The 20,706-nt window shown below is 35.7% G+C and overlaps 1 protein-coding gene across 4 annotated transcripts in view; it reads left to right on the top strand.

Moving 5' to 3' along the window:
* LRBA (LPS responsive beige-like anchor protein) overlaps window positions 1-20,706 on the top strand; it is a 783,746-nt gene that overhangs the window by 328,861 nt on the left and 434,179 nt on the right. For all 4 annotated transcript variants that reach the window (XM_072621222.1, XM_072621224.1, XM_072621221.1 and 1 more), the window contains 2 exons: window positions 5,969-6,033; window positions 13,753-13,861. In XM_072621222.1, coding sequence (XP_072477323.1) covers window positions 5,969-6,033; window positions 13,753-13,861 — 174 coding nt within the window. The remainder of the gene's footprint in view (window positions 1-5,968; window positions 6,034-13,752; window positions 13,862-20,706) is intronic.

Raw genomic sequence — 20,706 nt, 5'->3', positions numbered from 1 at the left:
AACCAGTAAAAGAGACAGAAAAGGAGTGGAGGAAAACCATGAGAAAAGTTAACTAAAGGAAGGCATCAGGGAAGGAGGGGAGGGCATTAAGTAATACTTTCAAATGTTACTGGAAGGTTAAAGAGAATGAGACTTGAAAATGGTCACTGGATTCAGTAATGAAGAGGTCATTAGGGAATTTGGAAAGCAAAACCTCAATAGAACGACAGGACCAGAAGACAGTTAGTCAGATAGACAACAGGCATTTCCTAAGCTATTACTATGTGACTGGCATGTAGGGAGTTCGGATACAAATATAAGTAAAAAAAAAGTAGTCTTTACTTTCAAGGAGTTTACATTCTAATCATGGAAGAAAAGACAAAAGGTAGTTGAAAAGGAGGTATGTAGAGAGAAGATCCTTAGGGTCTAGGTAATTAGTAGTACAGCAGGGAAGGGAATGATGGATGGCAGTCTGGGGCCCTTCCCAAATGTGAAGGCCCTCACCAATGGGACGAAGGCCTGAGGGGATGTTCCAGTGTACAGAACCACCAGGTGCTAAGACATGGTGGCAAAAAACTGAGTGGTTAACATTCATAGGCTGGCGATTTATAATGCTGGTGAGGAAAATGGAGAGAGAGAAGTAAATGAGTTGTTATTTAAATATACATACAGATACACCAAACTACGTTTATATTGGGGAAGGGAAGGAAAATGAATCAAATTTACAGTTGGATATTCACTTTCCTCTCATCTAACCAAGAAAAGCAGGGGATATATTAATTACTAAGTGTTAGAGAGCAAATACATAAGCAAATTTTGTTGATATAGACAGAAAAGGAGTGGAAAACAGAATGTTTCATTAATTTGCCTATATTTTTTCTTTATTATTATTAATTAATTTTTAGTTTTCAACATTAACTTCTATAAGATTTTGAGTTCCAAAATTCTTCCCCTGGTTGCCCATTCTCCCCAAAACAGCATGCAGTCTGATACAGACTATATATGTACAATCATATTAAACATATTTCCACATTGGTTGCTCACTGTTTCTCCTTTGTTCTCAAAGAGGACCATGACATCAGGGAGCTGATGCCATGACATGCAAGTGAACTGGATTTAAAAGAAGGAGGACTGTGCAAAGCCACCAGCCTCACTTTCTCCCCTGGAGCCATCTCAGTCCAGTGACCAGGTGTGGATTAAGACATCTGGAAATGGCCCAGGATGCAGTGGGGGACATTGGACTTTTCAAGCTAAGATCTTTAACAGGTCTGAATTTCCACATTAGTCATGTTGTGTAAGAAGAATCAGAACAAAAGGAAAAAAACGTGCGTTTAGACTCTCTAGTTCTCTCTCTGAATGTGAATAACATTTTCCATTATGAGTCATTTGGAACTGTCTTCAATCATTGTATTGCAGAGAAGAGCTAAGTCTGTCAAAGTTGGTCATCACACATTGTTGCTGTTAACTGTGTAAAATGTTCTCCTGGTTCTGCTCACTTCACTTAGCATCAGTTCATGTAAGTCTTTCCAGGTTATTCTGAAATCCAGTCGGCCTTCCTTATAGAGCAATAGTAATTTGCTTATATTAATGTAATACTGTACAATCTAGAGGTACTCTGAAAGTTACTTGGATTCTCAAATGGGTTAACCTATGCAAAGCACTTTGTAAACCTTAAAGTGCTATGTAAAAGTCAATTATTGTTAACTATTATTTTCTTTAAAAGTTAAAACATTTTAGAGGAGTATGCATAGTTGTTGTCTGGTTGCCTTACATTCCTTCCTCTCCCTGTATCTTAGTTTCCTTTTCTGTAGTAGATGAACTTTTTTGATTCTGAATGCTCTAAAAATAGAAATTTTGAGATAGCTTGTTACATTTATTAATATAAAGCCATAGATCTTCATCTCACCTCAACAACATGTTTATTTTTACCACTTTTATGAAATTTAGTACTGCTTTGTGCTTTCTTCTTTCTTACCTATTGAACTCCTGTGTGGTTCCCTTTTTGATGTTCTTGTAAGTCTTGAGATAACTAAGCTCATTAGAAAGCCATGTTGATTATTTTAGCCAATTTTGTATAGTCAGTCTTATGACATTAGGAGATGGATAGCCTTACTCTCTCTTTGCACTCCTTTCTTTTCAAAATACTGAAATGTATTTTGTAATTATCTGGTTACATTAGTGTTTGTTGAGTTCGAAGCTTTTAGTTCTTTTCTTTTTCACCAGTACTTTGGGCAAAAAGATAACCAAGACCTCCATATTCACTTTTCGTGTTGCATTGTTATCTAATTGTACGTACCCTGGTGAAACATTGAATTGATTGTGAACAATGGTGGCCATTAAGCTTTTGTTTCAACTATTAAAACTCACTTTAGGACACATTCAGCTGTGGTTTTTGAAAATGTTTAGAGTCATGTTTTCTTTGAAAACTATGTCTGAAGTGGAGAAAGTATACTGAAGGATGTCATGATAAATATATTATCCTTCCTTTTTTGGCAGCATCCATCTTCACCAATAATAGCTGTAAAGCTCTTAAGTAAATGCCATTAAAGGAGATTTTTTTTTTTTCCTTTGAGAAACAGTTGGGTGGGTAGAGAGTATCATAAACAAAAATATTTTTTTAAAAAAATTAATTTATTTGTTTTCAGTTTTCAACAGTCATTTCCATAAGTTTTAAATTTTCTTTCCCCTCCCCAATTCCTCCCCAAGAGGGCATGCAATCTTACGTAGGTTCTACATTCATATTAAACACATTTTCGCATTAGTCATGTTGCATAGAAGAGTTAAAATGAAAGGGAGAAACCTTGAGAAAAACCAAACCAAACCAAAACATGACACAAGAGAAAATAGTCTGCTTCATTCTGCATTCTGATTCCATAGTTCTTTCTTGGATGTGGATGGCATTTTGCATCGAGTCCTTTGGGAATGTTTTGGGTCCTTGTATTGCTGTGAAGGGCTAAGTCTGTCAGAAACAGTCCTCACACCCTGTGGCTGTTACTGTGTATAATGTTCTCCTGGTTCTGCTCATTTCACTCAGCATCAGTTCACGTGAGTCTTTCCAGGTTTTGCTGAAGTCCACATGCTCATCATTTCTTATAACAAATAGTATTCCATTACATTCATATACCACAACTTGTTCAGCCATTCCGTAATTGATGGACATTCCTCCACTTTCCAGTTTTTGACCATCACTAAAAGAGCTACTGTAAATATTTTTGTACATGTGGGACCTTTTTCCATTTCTATGATCTCTTTGGGATACAATCCTAGAAGCGATATTGTTGGGTCAGAGGGCACGCACATTTTTATAGCCCTTTGGGTATAGCTCCAAATTTTTCTCCAGAATGCTTGGATCAGCTCACAGGTCCACCAACAATGAATTAGTGTTCCAACTCTCCTACATCTTCTCCAACACTTAACATCTTCTTGTTTTGTCATGTTAGCCAATCTGACAGGTGTGATGTAGTAACTCAGAGTTGTTTTGATTTACAGCTCTCTAATCGGTAATGATTTAGAACATCTTTTCATGTAACTAAAGATAGCTTTAATTTCATTTTCTGAAAACTCACTGTTCATGTCCTTTGACCATTTATCAGTTGGGGAGTGACTTGTATTCTTATAAATTTGACTTAGTTCTCCATCTATTTTAGAAATGAGGCCTTTATCACAGATACTAGTTGTGAAAATTCTTTCCCAGTTTTCTGCCTCCCTCCTAATCTTGGTTGCATTGGCTTTGTTTGTGCAAAAGTTTTTCAATTTAATGTAATCAAAATGATCCATTTTTCATTTCATAATGTTCTCTATCTCTTGTTTGGTCATAAATTTCCCCATTCTGCATAAATAGGACAAATTCCCTATCCGTTGCTTGCCTAATTGGTTTATAATATCAGCCTTTATACCTAGATTGTGTACCCATTTAGACCTTATTTTGGTGTACAGTGTCAGTCATTGGTCAATGCCCAGTTTCTGTCACACTCTTATCCAGTTTTCCCAGCAGTTTTTGTCAAACAGTGAGTTCTTCTCCCAGAAGCTGGGGTCCTTGGGTTTAGCCGTATTCATTGACTACTGTTTCTTGAGTACCTAACCTATTCCCTTGGTCTACCCTTCCATTTCTTAGCCAATACCAAGTGGTTTTGATGATTACTGCTTTATGATACAATTTGAGATCTGGTAGGGCTTGGCATTTCTTCTTCCCTAGCATTTCTTTTCATTAATTGCCTTGATGTTCTGGACCTTATGTTCTTCTGGATAAATTTTGATATTATTTTTTTTAACTCTAGGAAATAATTTTCTGGTAGTTTGATTGGTATGGCACTGAATAAATAAGTTAATTTAGGTAGAATTGTCATTTTTATTTTATTAGCTTGACCTACCCATGAGCAACTGATGTTTTTCCACTTACTTAGATCTGACTTTATTTGTGTGAAAAGTGTTTTGCAATTGTGTTCATATAGTCCCTGGGTTTGTTCTGGCAGTTAGACTCCCAAATATTTTATAGCGTATAATGTAACTTTAAATGGGATTTATCTTTCTATCTCTTTATGTTGGGTTTTGTTAGTAATATATAGAAATGCAGATGATTTATGTGAGTTAGCAAAAATATTCTTAAATTTGTATTCTCCTTTCCTGAAAACGTGTCATGTCAGAAAAGCAGTTTGTTTCTATCAGAGACCAAATGTGAAATTTTGAAGTTGAATAACTTGTTACATGATAGCATGTAGCACAAAGTAAAAATACACTTCCTGTCAAATATTAATTTCTCATATATGATCTGGTACTTTGCTGTAAAAAACACTCTTAGGAATGTTGGGTAATGTTTGGTTATTTAATAAAAGCAGCAAACTGTGTACCAAATGGAATCAGATTGAGTTGTTATGGTAAAAAACAAACTAGTTTTCAAACATAATCAACAAATTAACACTATTTCCTAATTTGTTTTACTCTTAAGTTAAACTTCTCCTGGCCTAAGTCTTATCATGTTTCCAGAGGTTTGTGATGGGAGATCAAATCCTTGTGGTTTAACCACAACAGAATCTCTTGCAGACTGCATTTCATTTGGTATCCACGACAATGGCTAGGAAACTTTCACCACTTGTTACTTTCCCTCTCACTTTCCCTCCATCAGTTACCTAGGAATAAATATTTCATTCCCTCTTCTCATTCCCATCCTAATCCCAGTATTTACTATGGTGTAACCCCAAGAATACAGGGATTGATCCTTAACTAAAGATTGTACCTCCTCAGGAGGCTAGCATGGTGTTTAGCACACAAGAACTTAATAGGTGTTAGTTGAACTGAATAACATTCCCAGAATTACAGTCTTTTTTTTTTTTTTTTGGAGGGGGAAGACAAAACAATTGGGGTTAAGTGAGTTGCCTAAGGTCAGCACTACTAGTAAATGTCAAGTGTCTGTGGCCAGATTTGGACTCAGGTCTTCCTGACCCCAGGGCTAGCACTCTACACACATCAGCACCTAGCTGCCCCACCAGATTTACATTCTTCAAGCATTTCTTTCTTGATAGGTGTCTTACAGTGGCTCCTCATTACTGAGATATAAATATCTGTTCTTCATGTTCAGGTCCTTTATTTTACTCTTTTGGATGTGATGCAGGCCTCTTTGCAGGTGTGTGTGCGTGTGTGTGTGTGTGTGTTCATTGGTTAATTTAAAATGGATTTAAATAATTGATAAAAGCATAGGAAATGTGTCTAATATAACATACTATTCTATTCTTATCATTGTCATCAATTTTTACCTTGATTCATTTTCTTGTAGTTTCAAACAATTTAAAAATAGTATTTATAGCAGTTGCCCGCTTGCCTATAGGTAGAATATGGCAGTAGAATACCTATTGGCCATGACTAAAGCACATTCAACAAAATCCTAAGAGCTTACATCCTTACATGGATAAATGAAAATATGGAATCTCTGCAGTCATTTTTCAATTAAGTATCTTTTGAAATAGAATTCTTTAGCTGTTTTCTCTTTTTTCAGGAATGGCAAAACTCTATCCAGAAGAATGCAGGCCTTGCTTTTATTGAACTCGTCAATGAAGGAAGGTAATTGTTTTTTCCCGTGTGCATTTTATTTTTAAATTTTATTACATGTGCCATTATTTCACATTTCTAGAATTTTTTGTGCTGATTTTGTTCTTTATTATTCTTATAATTCAGCAGTATAGTTGAGCAGTGATGAGATAGTAGCTTGAAGATATGAAGTAGTCTAATGATATTGTTGGCTACTAAATGAAATAAAATTATAGTTTGCAAAAGTTTCGTGTCTGCACATGCTTTCCCACCTATAAATGCTATCTATAAAATTCCCAAATTTTTATTACTGTCATAGTATAAATTTTAGAAATCTTTCTTTGGAAAGTTATCCTTTGAAAAATTTACCTTGATTTTTTAACTAAACTTACAAAACAGAATTTTTTTATTATGTCTGTGAAGAACTTATAGAGAATATGATGGAAAGATCACCAAACTAGAGGACTTAAATTCTAGTAATGATCTCTGTCACTAACTCATGAACTAGTGTCAAGAATTAAGAAAAAAGAGGCAGCATTGTGTTTGAAAAAGACCTTAGGCAAGTCTCTTCCTTTGGGCTTTAGTGTTTCTTCATTTATAAAATGAAGGATATGGAGAACATGATATGTAAAGCCTCTGACAAGTTCTGCAGTCCTACAAACCAGTAAGATTTAAAATTAAAGTAATTCTATGTTGAGGCAAAAACCAGAGGAAAAAGAGAGTTAATGAAATTTAAGGCAAAACACACACACACACACGCACACACACACAAACACACACCAACACAAACCAAGAGAACAGGAGTTTATTTGTCAGATGAGAGTTTTCAAGAAATAAAAGCTAAGATAATAGAATTTTATGTATATTTTTATAATTTCTACATTTTACTTGTTTTATAGACTGAAGGACAGAAGGACCAAGGGAACCTTTTTTACTTTATAAATTTCAATTATGTATTCTTCGAACCCTGAAGCGAAAAATGAACCACTTGTACACCAGACAAAATTATGTTTAAAATGTAATGTGTTTTTGCCATATTTATAGAGACTGATGTTTAGTAACTTTGTCCCTCTACTTAGTAGAGGCAATTGAATAAATTATTAGATAGGATTTTGATTTTTGATTCAATAGGATCATGTATTAGATAGGATTAGGTAGGTCTTTGATTTTCATTAGTACTCCCTTAATTTGTCCCTCAGCTGAAATTATTCCTTCATCAAAAATATATATAGGTTATAATTTTGATTTTTTTAAGGAAAATGCTTATCAGTATTTTTGAAGCATGACATAGTTTCTTTAAACTGTTGCTTCACTGCATTGATTATGTGAAAATTATAAAATTACAGTTTCAAAGGACCACACAGCTCATGTAATGCAACACACACCCGAGGAATGCTCTGTACAACATAGCCAGCAGATGGTTCTTTGGCTTCTGTGTAAAGCTCCCTGTTGGTTTGCGTTACTGCTGCTCCTGTTGATAGTCTGTTTCATTTTGCTTAACTGTAATTATTCGAAGTTTTTTTGAACCTACCCAAAATTTGTCTTTTTGCAATTTCCAGTAACTTATAGTACCACTTATGAGACCAATAAGAGAAGTCTAAACCTCCATCTATATAGTAAAAATACTTACAGATGGTTATCGTAGGTTACCTGTTCCTCTGCACCTCTCCAAAATCTTTTTATCCTCTTTTCCTTCATTCTGTTCTACATGGCATATTGTTAAGGGCCTTCAGGTGTCTTGATGAATTGTCTCTTGATTATTTTTTGCCTCATAAATGACCTCTTAAAAATATGGTGCCCAGAATTGAGGGCAGTGGTAGAGATGTGATATGACCAAACAACAGAGTAGTGGGACTGTCACCTCCTTAATCTCGGAATGGAATTAAAACAGAAATAAAGAGGACAATGAAAAAAAATGGGTGGTTCTTCTATTGGCGTTTTAAACAATGGGACCCCTGTATAAATCAGTTTGAAGTCTAACACAGGGTAGGTTGACTGTTAGGGTTGTCCATTTTAGAGAACTGCCTTTTGAGGGTTTTTGTTATCTTAGAACTTTTCATAGTGATCAACACCGAAGTAGCCTAACTATAGAAAAGACATCCCTGAGCTGCATCTGGAATGAAACGTCATAGCCTCACAGACTAAGATGGCAAGAGAGTGCATTGCAGGTGTGTAGTGCAAAGGTACAGTGATAGGAGAAGCAATATACAGTGTAAAAAACTGCTAGATTGTAAGTTCCTTGAATGCATGAATTTGTCCTTATCCTTAGATACATCTGCATAGTTATGATAACTGAAACCATGGGGGCTATTGAGATTCCTAAGTGAGATAGCATGGAGAGAGCAGAGAAGGCCAGGGGGAATCCCTGTTGGGGAACCCAATTGCATAAAAGTTGTTACATTTTTATAAAGACAACCAGAGCTGAAGTTTTCGATGTTCCCCCCTCTCTTTCTCCTGTGTCTTCTTTTGTATTTATCTTATTTTATTCTTCCAGACTCTTGTATTACCATGTTTTCATTTTTTCCCTTCCATCTCTTTTGTCTTTCACTTAATGATTCTGTTTTATTTTCCATTGTTCCTCTTAAAGTACTTAATTTTCAAAGAGTAGTACACACAACTCTGCCACAGTTAATTTTTCTTTTTCCTATGGAATATCTCAGAAAATTTAAATGGTTTGAAAACATTTGTAAACCAACCCTGGAGTCAGAGGACTTGAGCTCACACTTATGAGCTATGTTATCCTGGGTAAGTCACTTAACTCCTAGTGACTAAAATCAGTGAATGGATGAATGAGCAAATACATAAATAAATGAACTCAACAATGTTGGGAAACACTCTAAAAGTCTCATAACTCTTAATAAAAGTAATATGGTTATTTGAGTTATCAGTGATCATGATATGTTTGAGAACAACATCCTCTTTGAACTAAATCTTCTAGTTTTTGAAGGTTAGTTAGCTTTTAGCATTATCTCTATTGACTATGTGCTTTGACTAAGTGGCATAAATCATCATTTAATGTATCATCTGTTCAGGTATACCAAGAGGTGTAGAATAACATTGGTTGTGGAAATGGTGCTTTGAACCATTTAATTTTTTAGTAACAATCACAGAATGGAATGAAGTTAATCTAGGTAATAATTATGACATACAAAGAAGTAATTTTCAGCTATGCATTCACCTGTATTATTTTGTTACAGTTTAAAATATAATATAACCTCCCTTATTATTTGAAAAATAATCCCATAATTTAAATCAATTTTCTTTAAAATCAGTTTTCATTGACAATCTAAAGGCATAGGCACTTGAAGCATTTTGAGGTTAAATGTCTTTATGGATAAATGGGTATTTTCCTGAAGTAGGTAGTAATGTTCCAGCTAGTGGACCTAATCCCAGGAGCAAGATGAGTAATAAGAGGGTTTAGTTGCAATCCAAAGATCAGCCATATTGTTTCTTATTATGTAGGTCTGACCCATCCTGACCTCATCTTTAGAATGGTTGCTATAACCTTGCCCATTGATTAATGTTTTATTAGTGTTGATAATATGGGGAATTTCCATACATGCATGCAATAGCAGTAAGGTCCATCTGGGCTTAATGGGTATCATTAGCAAATCAGTTCCATAGGTTGGGTGTGGATAGCTGTTGCCTGATAGATATATTCCTCACAATCCATATCCGTGTTTTCAAAAAATTGTTTCTATATAAAAATATTTATTTGGTGGTGGTGGTGTGGTCTCTCTTTTTAAAAATGTTTATTCTTGATATGGTTGATGTAAAAAAATCTTCCCTACCTTTTTGCTTTGTGTTCAAACTTTTTCGCATCCGCTTACTTGATATTATGCATCCTCTTTGGACTCAAATTTCTTCTTCTGTTGGTGATTTGGTGTAGGTGATTTTTTTGGATCTTTTATCCAATCTTATTAACTAACTATTTGGCCTTGTGCAAGTAATTTAACTTCTCAGTTCCTTATTTTTCTCAAACGTAATTTGAAGATATTGGACTAGGGAGTTAGAAGTCTTTTCCAGCTCTCTAATTCTATTAATCAACATGCTCACAAAATATCTTATTAAATATCATATAGACTCTGGTAATACCATCAGTGAGGATTAGGATACTAAAGTAGGGGTAGCACAGTGCTTGATATATAGTCAATAAATGTTTTTTTTTATCCATTCATCAAAGCAGGAAAAACATCTGACAGCTATTGTAGTAGACATCATGGTGTAGTAGAAAGAGCACTGGATTGTAACAAATCTGCTACTATTTACTTCCCTGCACCTCAGTTTCCTCATATGTAAAATGAAAAGAGCTTTATAATCCTGAAAATATGTGAGAAAGTGAGGCTGGTGATCTTGCACAGCCCTTCCTCATTCAAATAAAAATCACCTGCAAGTCATATCATCATTTCCCTGATATAATTGTCCTCTTTGAAAATGAAGGACAGACACAACCTGGGAGTAGTTTGAGCTGCCTGAATGGAGACCCAGCCAGTTGGGTAACTTAGCTTGTCCTCTCCCTCTCCTCCTTTCCAAAGGAAGGTAAATTTTGATGGCCAGAAGCTGCCAACTTAACTTGGGATTTACTGGCTAGATTCCTTCCTTCCTTCCTTCCTTCCTTCCTTCCTTCCTTCCTTCCTTCCTTCCTTCCTTCCTTCCTTCCTTCCTTCCTTCCTTCCCTCCTTCCCTCCTTCCCTCCCTCCTTCCCTCCTTCCCTCCTTCCCTCCCTCCTTCCCTCCTTCCCTCCCTCCTTCCTTCCATCCTTCCTTCCTCCCTCCCTTTTCACTTTGGAACTCATAGATTGGACAGTAATAGGTTCCTGCCCAAGCTCCACTTAATGGCTGTATTTGTCAATGGTTAATGTTTCTTTTTTGACCAGCAACCCTGAGGGTCTTCCCTTCCCTATTTGATAGACATACATATACACATACACACATATACACACACATACATATATATACACACACATATGCACATACATACACACATACACATACATGTGTATGTATGTATACACACACACATTAATTAAAGGAACCATCCCTTGACTTCTTAAAAAACCTGTTCACTGAATGAATGTTACCTCACTCAAAGTGAGAACCTGAAACAGCCTCAGCCTGAAAGAGCCAGGGTCTCCCATTGCATCCTGGGCCATCTCCAGTTGTCCTGATGAATATCTAGCCACAGGACTCAGGTGACTCTGAAGGAGAAAGTGAGCCTGGTGGTCTTTCACAGCCCTCCCTCGCTCAAATCAAACTCAACTGCAAGTCATGGAAGGGCAAACATAGCAAAACAACAACAGTCCTTTCCAGTTAAAATTCTGTGTTCCTGAGTGTAGTAAAATGGAGGATAGGGAGTAGTATGTTAAAAGACTACTATACTCATTCCACCTGGACCAGTGTTCCTGACTGGGAAGTCTTCTAGCAAGATAGCAAAGGTGCAAGCAGTGAAATAGGTATCGTAATTCCAGGACCATGCACTTACTTTGGAACTTGTACAAGAAGAACCCAAATCCAGATTGATGGATACCCACAAGGCCTGAAATGGAAGATTTGTCTGTACTGACTTTGGCCTTTGTAGATTACTAAACACTTAAATCCCCTGTAGTCATCAAGTCACTCCTACAACTCCTGGAATCCTTTCCAAGATATTGTAGTTTCATCTGCCAACTTCTGTTTCTAATCATTGCCTGGATCCAGTGGCAATTCAATGTCCTCTAGTGCTCAACCTCTTTCAGGAAACTTTCTTATAAAAGTGCAGATGGAGAAGTAGAGATCATTTTTCTTAGACTAGACATGTCACTTGGGGGGCATTTACAAGATGAGCCCAAACCTGGCTTATTTTGGTGGATATCCTCAAGGCCTAAAATGAAAGACAAGTGGTCTGTGATTTTTGCCTATAGAAGTAACCAAGCACCTTTCTTCCCTGTGATTATCAAGTCATCATTCCCAGGACCCATCCCCTGAAATTGCCATGTCTTCTGCCAATTTCTTCCCTTTGGGGTGTGTGTGTGTGTGTGTGTGTGTGTGTGTGTGTGTGTGTGTGTGTGTGTGTGTGTGTGTGTGTGTGTGTGTGTGAAAGAGAGAGAGAGAGAGACAGACAGACAGACAGACATGACCAGACCCATGTTGTGGGTAAATTACTTTAGTGTGTGTGAGAGAGAGAGAGAGAGACAGAGACAGAGACAGAGACAGAGACAGAGACATGACCAGACCTATGTTGTGGGTAAATTACTTTAGTGTGTGTGTGTGTGTGTGTGTGTGTGTGTGTGTGTGTGTGTGTGAAAGAGAGAGAGAGAGAGAGAGAGAGACATGACGAGACCCATGTTGTGGGTAAATCACTTTAGTGACTGAATGGAGGATGAATTGGAGTGGGGAGAAAATTGAGGCATGTATACCAGCTAGCATAATACTTTAAGAAATTGTTCCAAAATAATAATCATAGGCAAAAAAAATCAAATGAGAGTTAAAATTTTACATAAATTCTTTATGTAAACATGAACATGTATGACAAAATGGAGTAAAATTAATTGCCTTCTTGAGCTAGAGTCACCTTCATGCCAAGATGAAACATTAGAGAAGAGCACTTTGTGAAGGGTTAGGCAGTGCACTGATATCAGATAGACATGCTTCTGTATTCTATAATGTCAGCTCTATATTAAATTTGGAAGTCACTTGTAACATGTCAGTAAGATGCAGCTGGCTAGAGGGGATGTATACCCAGCACATAAATAATGATTTTTGTCTCTCTGTTTCACTCTTTGTACACACACACACACACACACACACACACACACACACACACTTATTTATCCAAATATACATTAAGTAAAAGAAATAATGAATCTGAGAATGGCATGAAATACCCAGAATGGATGTGTTCTTGCTATAATAGCAAGATATCCAAGCTCAGCTGAGATAGTCCCTGATCTTCAGTGTGAAACTTTTCAAATTCTCTAGAGAGGTTAGCTAGAAATCTGGGACATTTTGAGGACCTAACTTGTTACCTTAAATTTCAATAAGAGATCTTCTTGTTTCCTCTTCTTGGAGTCAGTTCCAAAGAAAGTCTGAAACTGTGACTCTTTTTGAAGAAGAAATGAACACTCGACTTTCTTCTCTGGTGCTTTCAGTCCAATTCTGTCCTTCCTTCATGCTGCAACATTATGTAAACCTTCTCCCCACTTTGATGGGTCTCATGCATACTTTTCCAGGGTTGATAAGAAAACTGGAGTTCCATACACTTCTCAATCCTTGTATCATATTCCAGGAGAGTTCTTGCATGTTTTCCCTTTTTAACAAATATATTAATAGGAATAGGCAATACATGCTCATAGGGTAGTTGGTTTTTTTAAGGTAATAAAGTCTTTTAGTTTAGAAACTGAGAATATATTTTGATGATGGAGTTAGTGCCCACCCAGTTTTTTGTGGAGATTCATCTCTTTAGTCATTCACATTTGACCTCCCTGATTAGCTAAGTCATCAGTAGGTACCAGAAAATGGCCTGCATACTACATTTTTATTCTCTCTCTTATTCCTCATCAGTTAAATGTGTGGCTTTTGTGTTGTTACTAACATCTGAGGTTCATATTAACTCTGTTTACCTTGGATACAGGTAGGCAGAACTGACCTAAAGTTGCACGTTGGTTTCTACATTAGAAGAACTTGAATTAAGTATCTTGAAGACTGATAATACAGTAAACTGTTTTTAAGTCCTTGAATAATTACAATACATTTTACCATATTAATGTGTTTATAGGTTGTTGAGCCAAACCATGAAGGATCACTTAGTAAGAGTCGCAAATGAAGCTGAATTCATTCTAAGCAGACAGAGAGCAGAGGATATTCATAGGCATGCAGAATTTGAGGTAAGATACCTTATTATGGAAAGGGAAAAAAATGGGCCACTTTTGCATGGTAACTAAGAGTAAGAGAAGGTGCCAGAATAAGTCAATTTTGGCCTCATCTTCAGAAATTTTGAAGTCTTATTTACATAATTTGCACTATAATCAATATAATGTCTAACTTTTTTCGTGGTGTTGTACTTTGGCAGTACTTTTCACTATTTTCATTTCAACTTAACAAAACTGTTTATTTTACTTTATCTTTACATGTTGAATTAAGAGAGAAAAGAGAAGAGAAATAAGGTTTTTTGGGTATATAACAAGTCTCAGAGAATTATAGTTTTAGAAATAGAAAGGATCTTAGAGACTGTATAGTCCAAATTAGGAAAATGAGTCACAGAGAGGTTAAGTAATTATTAGACTCCCATACCTAGTCTCAGAAACAGTATTTGAACTCAGAACTTCCTGACTCCAAGCCTAGTACCCTTTCGATTATACTGGGCTGCCTCTCAGGAGAATGATGAATCTCTTGACCAAAAATGAAGTAAAACATTGTGATCCTGGAAATAGATATGTAGCAAGGAAATAATATGAAAAAGAAAATTAGTTTAATTTCTAAACTTCAAAACTTAAGATTTTAAGTAGAAAGAGTTGTTATGTCAGAAAACTATTCAGAGAGAAGTGTGTAAGCTCCTGTAGAATAGGGACTGTTTCCTTCTTTTTTTTTCCGGCTTATGTTTCACAGTAGGTTCTTGATAAATGTTTCTTGATGGATAGATTAGAAACTTCCTATAACAATTCAGATACTCAGATCAGCTGTAATTGACTTAGTGGTCTGGTACACTGAGAAGTTTTTGTATTTGTGCTAGTGTGCATGTGCACACACATGCACACATGCATAAACACGCCACATGCATAAATACACACATTCACTCTGCTATTGTATTTAGTCTGAATTTGTACACAAGTTTTCTTCATTACTGGTTTGGAACTTATGATTATGCTTGAATAGATGTAGTATTCCACATGATTTATTAAAGTACAACTAAATATATATTTTCAAATTTGTTGTGTTTACTCATAAATTTTTAAAATTTCAAATTACAGTTTTCTACAGCTTTTATGCTAGTCTTTGTATTTATTTAACTGATAAAAGAAAAATTCTAAAAGCACAGGTATGAAAGATAAGATGTGTTTTAACCTAAGAACATTTTAAAAAGCTGGAGTTAATGTTCTTGTACCATTAGCGTAGAGAAGTGACATTACATAATGGGAACAATATTAGACTTAGAGCCTGAAGTCCTGTATTTGAATCCTGGCTCAAATCCTACTCTAGTATGACTTTGGACAATAGACTTAGCTTCTTTTACATTTCTTTTAAGAGTTCTCATCTTTAAAATAAATGTAATAATATTTGTTTTATCTCCCTTTTTGGATTATGTAGCAAAATTACTTGGTAAGTCATCAGTTGTCACACAAATGTAAGCTATTATTTTATTGCAATAATTTCATTTAATACTTAAGAGAATAATACTAATTTCTTTATCTCATCCAATCATTTGTATTATACTTTTTATAGCTACGTGTAAAATATTAATATCAACCTTTGAGATAATAGTCACTTTGATATTTTGCATATGATGAATTTGTCCTTAGTTATTTGACATGATAACATTTTCTTTCCAGTACTGCATAAGCACATAATACATATATACACACCTATGGGGTGTGTGTAATGAATTAGAACAGAAATATTTTTCAATGCTATATTTGGTGGCTGAATTTTTTATCATAGAATGTATATCTGACAATTTAGCTACCATATGCTTAATTTTAACCTTTATTTCTGCTTAAATATATAAATTGCTTCTTATCCTTTGTTTCTAGTTTAAAAAATTCTTGGTATTTAAAAGAAAACTGTAAGTGGTATGAAATATAGAGCTTCAAGTGTATGGTCACATAGCTATGTTTAGCACATTGCTAAACTGTGCTGTCCTTTAATAACACTTCGGAAGATGAAAGCATCTTTTTCTTAGACACTGCTTATGTTCTAAAGGTCATCTGTGCTGAACCTAGGTTTCGTGCTGTGCATTGTTTAATAATCTGCACTTCATCTAGAACTGCTTCCCCCTCTCCAGCAAACATAGATTCTGTGACAGTACTATTTGTGAGGGTAAAGTAGCTGGCTTGTTTCATTTATTGTATTGTAGATATGATGGCAGTTTGTGGAGCTGTGTAGTGTATCTCTTTAGAGCAATGCTTCGTAATCACTGGGATGGGCTATGTATGACATCTTTTGCTTACATTGTATAGAGAAGATCCATTTGTGAGATGGCTTTGTTGATCAGATAATAATAGCTGACAGTATATGAATATCTTATTCTCTTTTAAAAGTTTCTAGCTGCAAATGAGAGTTTAAAAAAGGGATGGAAGAGTGAAACTTTGGACGTGATTGTACAGATACAGGCAAGGAATAAATGATAGTGCTTTCATTAGAATAATTTGTGAATCAAAATGTTATTTTAACTGTGACATCTGATAAGTGCAATTAGTGACTAAGAATATTACCAAATGATTTTCTTTTTAGTTTTTTTATGTTTCAGTTCCTCTGGATAGTAATTTCTTTATACTAGTTTTGTTAATGTTGCTTTGAGTCTTGGTTGTTGGAATGTAATAATTCACTTTTGATAATCTTGAAAAGAAATAGAAATCATAGTATGGCTTAATATTCCATCTTTAAAATAACAAAAATAAAAATTATTTTTATGAAATAAAGGCAATCATATTTGGTTAATTCTTTGTTCTTTTTTAGAGGAGATGTGTTTTTATAAAATCTCCCTAAATCCCTGTTTATTTCCAAAAATTTACCCACTTTCCAGCTCTCCGTAGATTTTTTCTTTCCTTATTACAATGTGTAAGCTCTGTAGGCACTGCTTTTTTTTTTTTTTTTTGGCTTGTTCTTCAACCCTTAACATAATGCCTGGCACATAGTGAGTGCTTAATAAGTGCTGTCTCTGTCTTTTTGTTTCTCACTGGCCTTTGCTCCTTTTCTCCCTCCCTTTCCCCCTCTTTTACCCTTTCCTTCTGCCTCTTTCTTTCCCTCTCTCTCCTTCCGTGCCTCCATTCTTTTCTTCTTTCCTCTTCCTGCCCTCTCTCCCTACCCTCTTTTTACTCTCCTGTGTTCCTCTCCATTCTTTCTTCCCTTTCTAGAGAGATCTTTAAAAAAAGCAACTGTATAATGGCTTTCCAGTCAAATACTTCTTGCATAAGATTTCCTTCCCAGGTCTTAATTTGCCTTATATAGTTGAGTACTCTTAGTTTCAAATAGAAAATTAAGACAGTAGTTTAATGTTGGATATTTATGAAGGTAATATTTATTTCATCGTAATCCAACAAACCATTATTGAACACCCATTTGATGGGAGGCATTGTGCATTATGCAGGCTTTGGGGTTGTATTTCTTTTTTTTTTTTTTTTTGGTCCAAAATTCTTTAACATAGCAAGGAGAAAGGTAGTTAATTTTTGTAGCTTTGGCTGGCATGGCAGCCCCCAGAACATTCGAATTTCTAGCCCTTGGGTCAAACAGGTAGTTTGGTGTGGAGTGCCTGGTGCTTTCCAAAAATACCTGTACACCTCAGGGCCCTTCCAGGGACCAGACAGCAGAACAGTGCTTTGGTGAGCTGGTGGCCAGCTAGACAAAGGTGAGGACTTTCCCACCAACCTTGAGAATGCAATTTCTGACATTGCCAGTAACATGAAGGGCACACACTTTTCAGCATAGGGACATCCTGGATTCTCACATCATCTGTCACAGTCCAGACAACCCAACAACCATGGCTGTCTTGTTTTTCCAGGCAGGCAGCTTCATATTCTTGATCATACGGGCTCATTAAGAGCCTTTTTGGGACAACCTTGTTAAAAGTTGAGTTACTTCTCTGGGCCAGGAACCAGTTGAACTTCACCAACACCCCTGGCTAGAAGTCCTGGCTCTTGGGTTCCTTACCCTGAACTTTCCAGTCCTTCTTGTGGAGGATGTTGACTCCCATGCTGATGCCCTACTAAACACTGGCGCAACCAGGAAAGAAAGCTTTGGGGTTTTCAAAGTGAACTAGGCATAATTTCTATTCTGAATCATTATAGTTGAGTTGGAACAAGAAGGCTTGCACACAGATAAGTATATGCCTACACTGATTGATAAATACTAAGGGATAAGTACAAGTAAAGTACCCTGAGAGTTCACATAAGGAGGGATTTAATTATGGTCAGATTGGAAATAGTTTTTATATTGAGGAGATTGCATTTCAATTTTTCAGGATATATAGATAATTCACAATTGTAGAGATAGAGAAAGAACATTTTAGGCAGAAAAATAGCGTTAACGTAGTAGAGCCAGTGTTTGCTCGTTGTTAGGATGGTTATTAATATATGTGAATATCTTCTTTGTTTCATTTCACATTGTTTAACAGTGGGGAGAAAAACAAGTCAGACGTGACAATGACAAGCACAGTACACTAGCTGATCTGGGAACGAGTCCTACTCTTCTGTGAAGTAGTTTGGAATTTTACCAAAAATGTAACTAAAATGGATGTACTCTTTGACTCAGAGATTGCATCACCAGGCTCATACCCCAAACAGGTCAAAAGAAAAAAATGAAAGTCCTATGTGCACCAAAATATTCTTAGGAAAACATTTTTTTGGTGGTAGTACAAAATTAAAAACAAAGTAGATGTCAATTGAATGAGAAATAGTTAATTATATTATTAATAATCCCTACTTTTTGTATGAGGCAGCCAGATGGCTCAGTGGATAGAGTGCTTGCCTGGAGTCAGGAAGGCCTGAGTTCAAAACCGGCCTCAGACATTTGCTAGCTGTGTGACCCTGAGCAAGTCATTTAGCCTCTGTTTGCTTTAATCCACTGAAGAAGGAAATGATAAATTGCTCCAGTATCTTTGCCAAGAAAACCCCATGGACACTATTGGTGTGGATGATTTCATGGATCATGAAAAGTTGGACACGACTAAACAACAGTAACAAACTTTTATATACCATTGAAAGTTTACAGAGTCCCTTCCATGTGTGAACTCATTTGATCCTCAGAATGACCCTGTAAGATAACCCTCATTTTGCAGATGAGGACACTGAAGCTAGGAGAAGTCAGTGATTTTTTGAAGGTCGTAGAGCTAGTAAGTGTCTGACCAAGGATTCAGATTCAGGTGTTATTGATTACAGCAGTGTACATGTAAAGAACAAATAAAGCATGTATATAATTATGTGCATAATTATATTGACCAAGATTGGAGCTATGAAAATTCATCTTCCTCCTCTGTTTACATGGTTTTTATACACATTATGGGTGTAGATGTCAGAAAAGGCCTTTAGATATTGTAGATGTGTTAGTTGTTTCATTGAACTACCTTTTTCTTGCTTTTTTTTCCCATCTGTTTCGAGGAATGATTTATTGAAATGGGACAGAGGAGGGCTACATTCATAGATAGGAATAAAAATAAGATTAAATAATTAAAACTTTACAATATTACTTGGTTTTTAATCAGTAAAGGAAGGAAGGAGCAAAGAGGAAAGAAGAGTGAAGGGAAAGGCAAAAAGAGAGAAGAGAAAGAAAAAAAGAGATTGGGGAGGGGTACGGGAAGAGGAGAAGAAGGAGGGAGAATTTCAGATAAGATAGATACTGTTGTGTTAAAGGATCATCATACGAATAAGCATGTTTAGGACAATGACCTCAGCTAGAACTGTTACACTCTAAATAATATTGAATTCATCTTCAGGCTTCTTAAGTTCAAAGTCCAGTTCTACTGTTTATTAGAAGTGTGATACTGGGCCAGTTAACATCTCACAGCCTTGGTTTTCTCAATTGTAAAATACCAATGATTACTAATATTCTTTTGATCTCTGTATCCCGTGGTATAGTTTTTCCTGCCTTTTACAAGATCATGCCCTTTCTACTTCTTTACTCACAAATTCTATTTAAAAGCAAAAAAGAGAGAGCATTCAGGGAGTGGAGGCAGGAAGGTGGATTAGAGGCAACCCAACTGAGTTCTTTCATCATTCCCCTCCAATCAACGTTAAAACAATGCCTAAAATAAAATTTGGAGTAGCAGATCCAACAAAAGCTCAGGGTGACATTTTTCCAGCCTAAAAATTAGGAGGTCATCAGGAGAAGACCCCCAGAGCTCTATATTAACATAAAATTCAAAGTCAAGGAAAAGGCTGGAAAAATTAGCAAAAAACAATAAGAAACTTGACCATATAAAGCTATAGTGGTGGCAGGGAAGACAAAGACATAAAGATACCTATGTGAAAACAACTACAAACAAAGCCTCAAAGAAAAATGCTAATTGGACCTGCATCAAACAAGAATTAAAGAAAGAAGAGTTAAAGAAAAGGATGAGTGTTGTCTTTGAAAAAGTACTGAGTGATTCCAAAAAAAAAAAAATTAATAAAAGGAAATTAACAGTTTGGTAAAAGAGGCATAAAAATTATTAAAGAAAATAATTTAAAAAACAGAATTGGCTTAATGGTCAAAAAGGCACAAAAATTCATTGATGAAAAGAATTTCTTAAAAATTAGAATTGGTCAAATGGAAAAAGTTCATTGAAGGAAATAGTTCCTTAAAAATCAGAATTGGGCAGGTGAAAGCTAATGACTTCATGAGACATCAAGAAGCAATAAAACAAAGTCAAAAAATGAAAAAAATAGAAGAAAATCTGAAATATTGCATTGGACAAACAACTGACCTGGAAATTAGATCAAGGAAAGATAATTTAAGAATTATTAGAGTACTTGACAAAAGTGATCAAAGAAACAGCATAGACATCATATTTCTAGAAATTTTAAAGTAAAACTGCCCCAGT

Source organism: Notamacropus eugenii, chromosome 6 (genome assembly GCF_028372415.1).
Source record: "Notamacropus eugenii isolate mMacEug1 chromosome 6, mMacEug1.pri_v2, whole genome shotgun sequence".
Taxonomy (NCBI): Eukaryota; Metazoa; Chordata; class Mammalia; order Diprotodontia; family Macropodidae; genus Notamacropus; species Notamacropus eugenii.
Note: the sequence above shows the minus strand (reverse complement) of the source record. Positions and strands in the feature narration are given on the sequence as shown.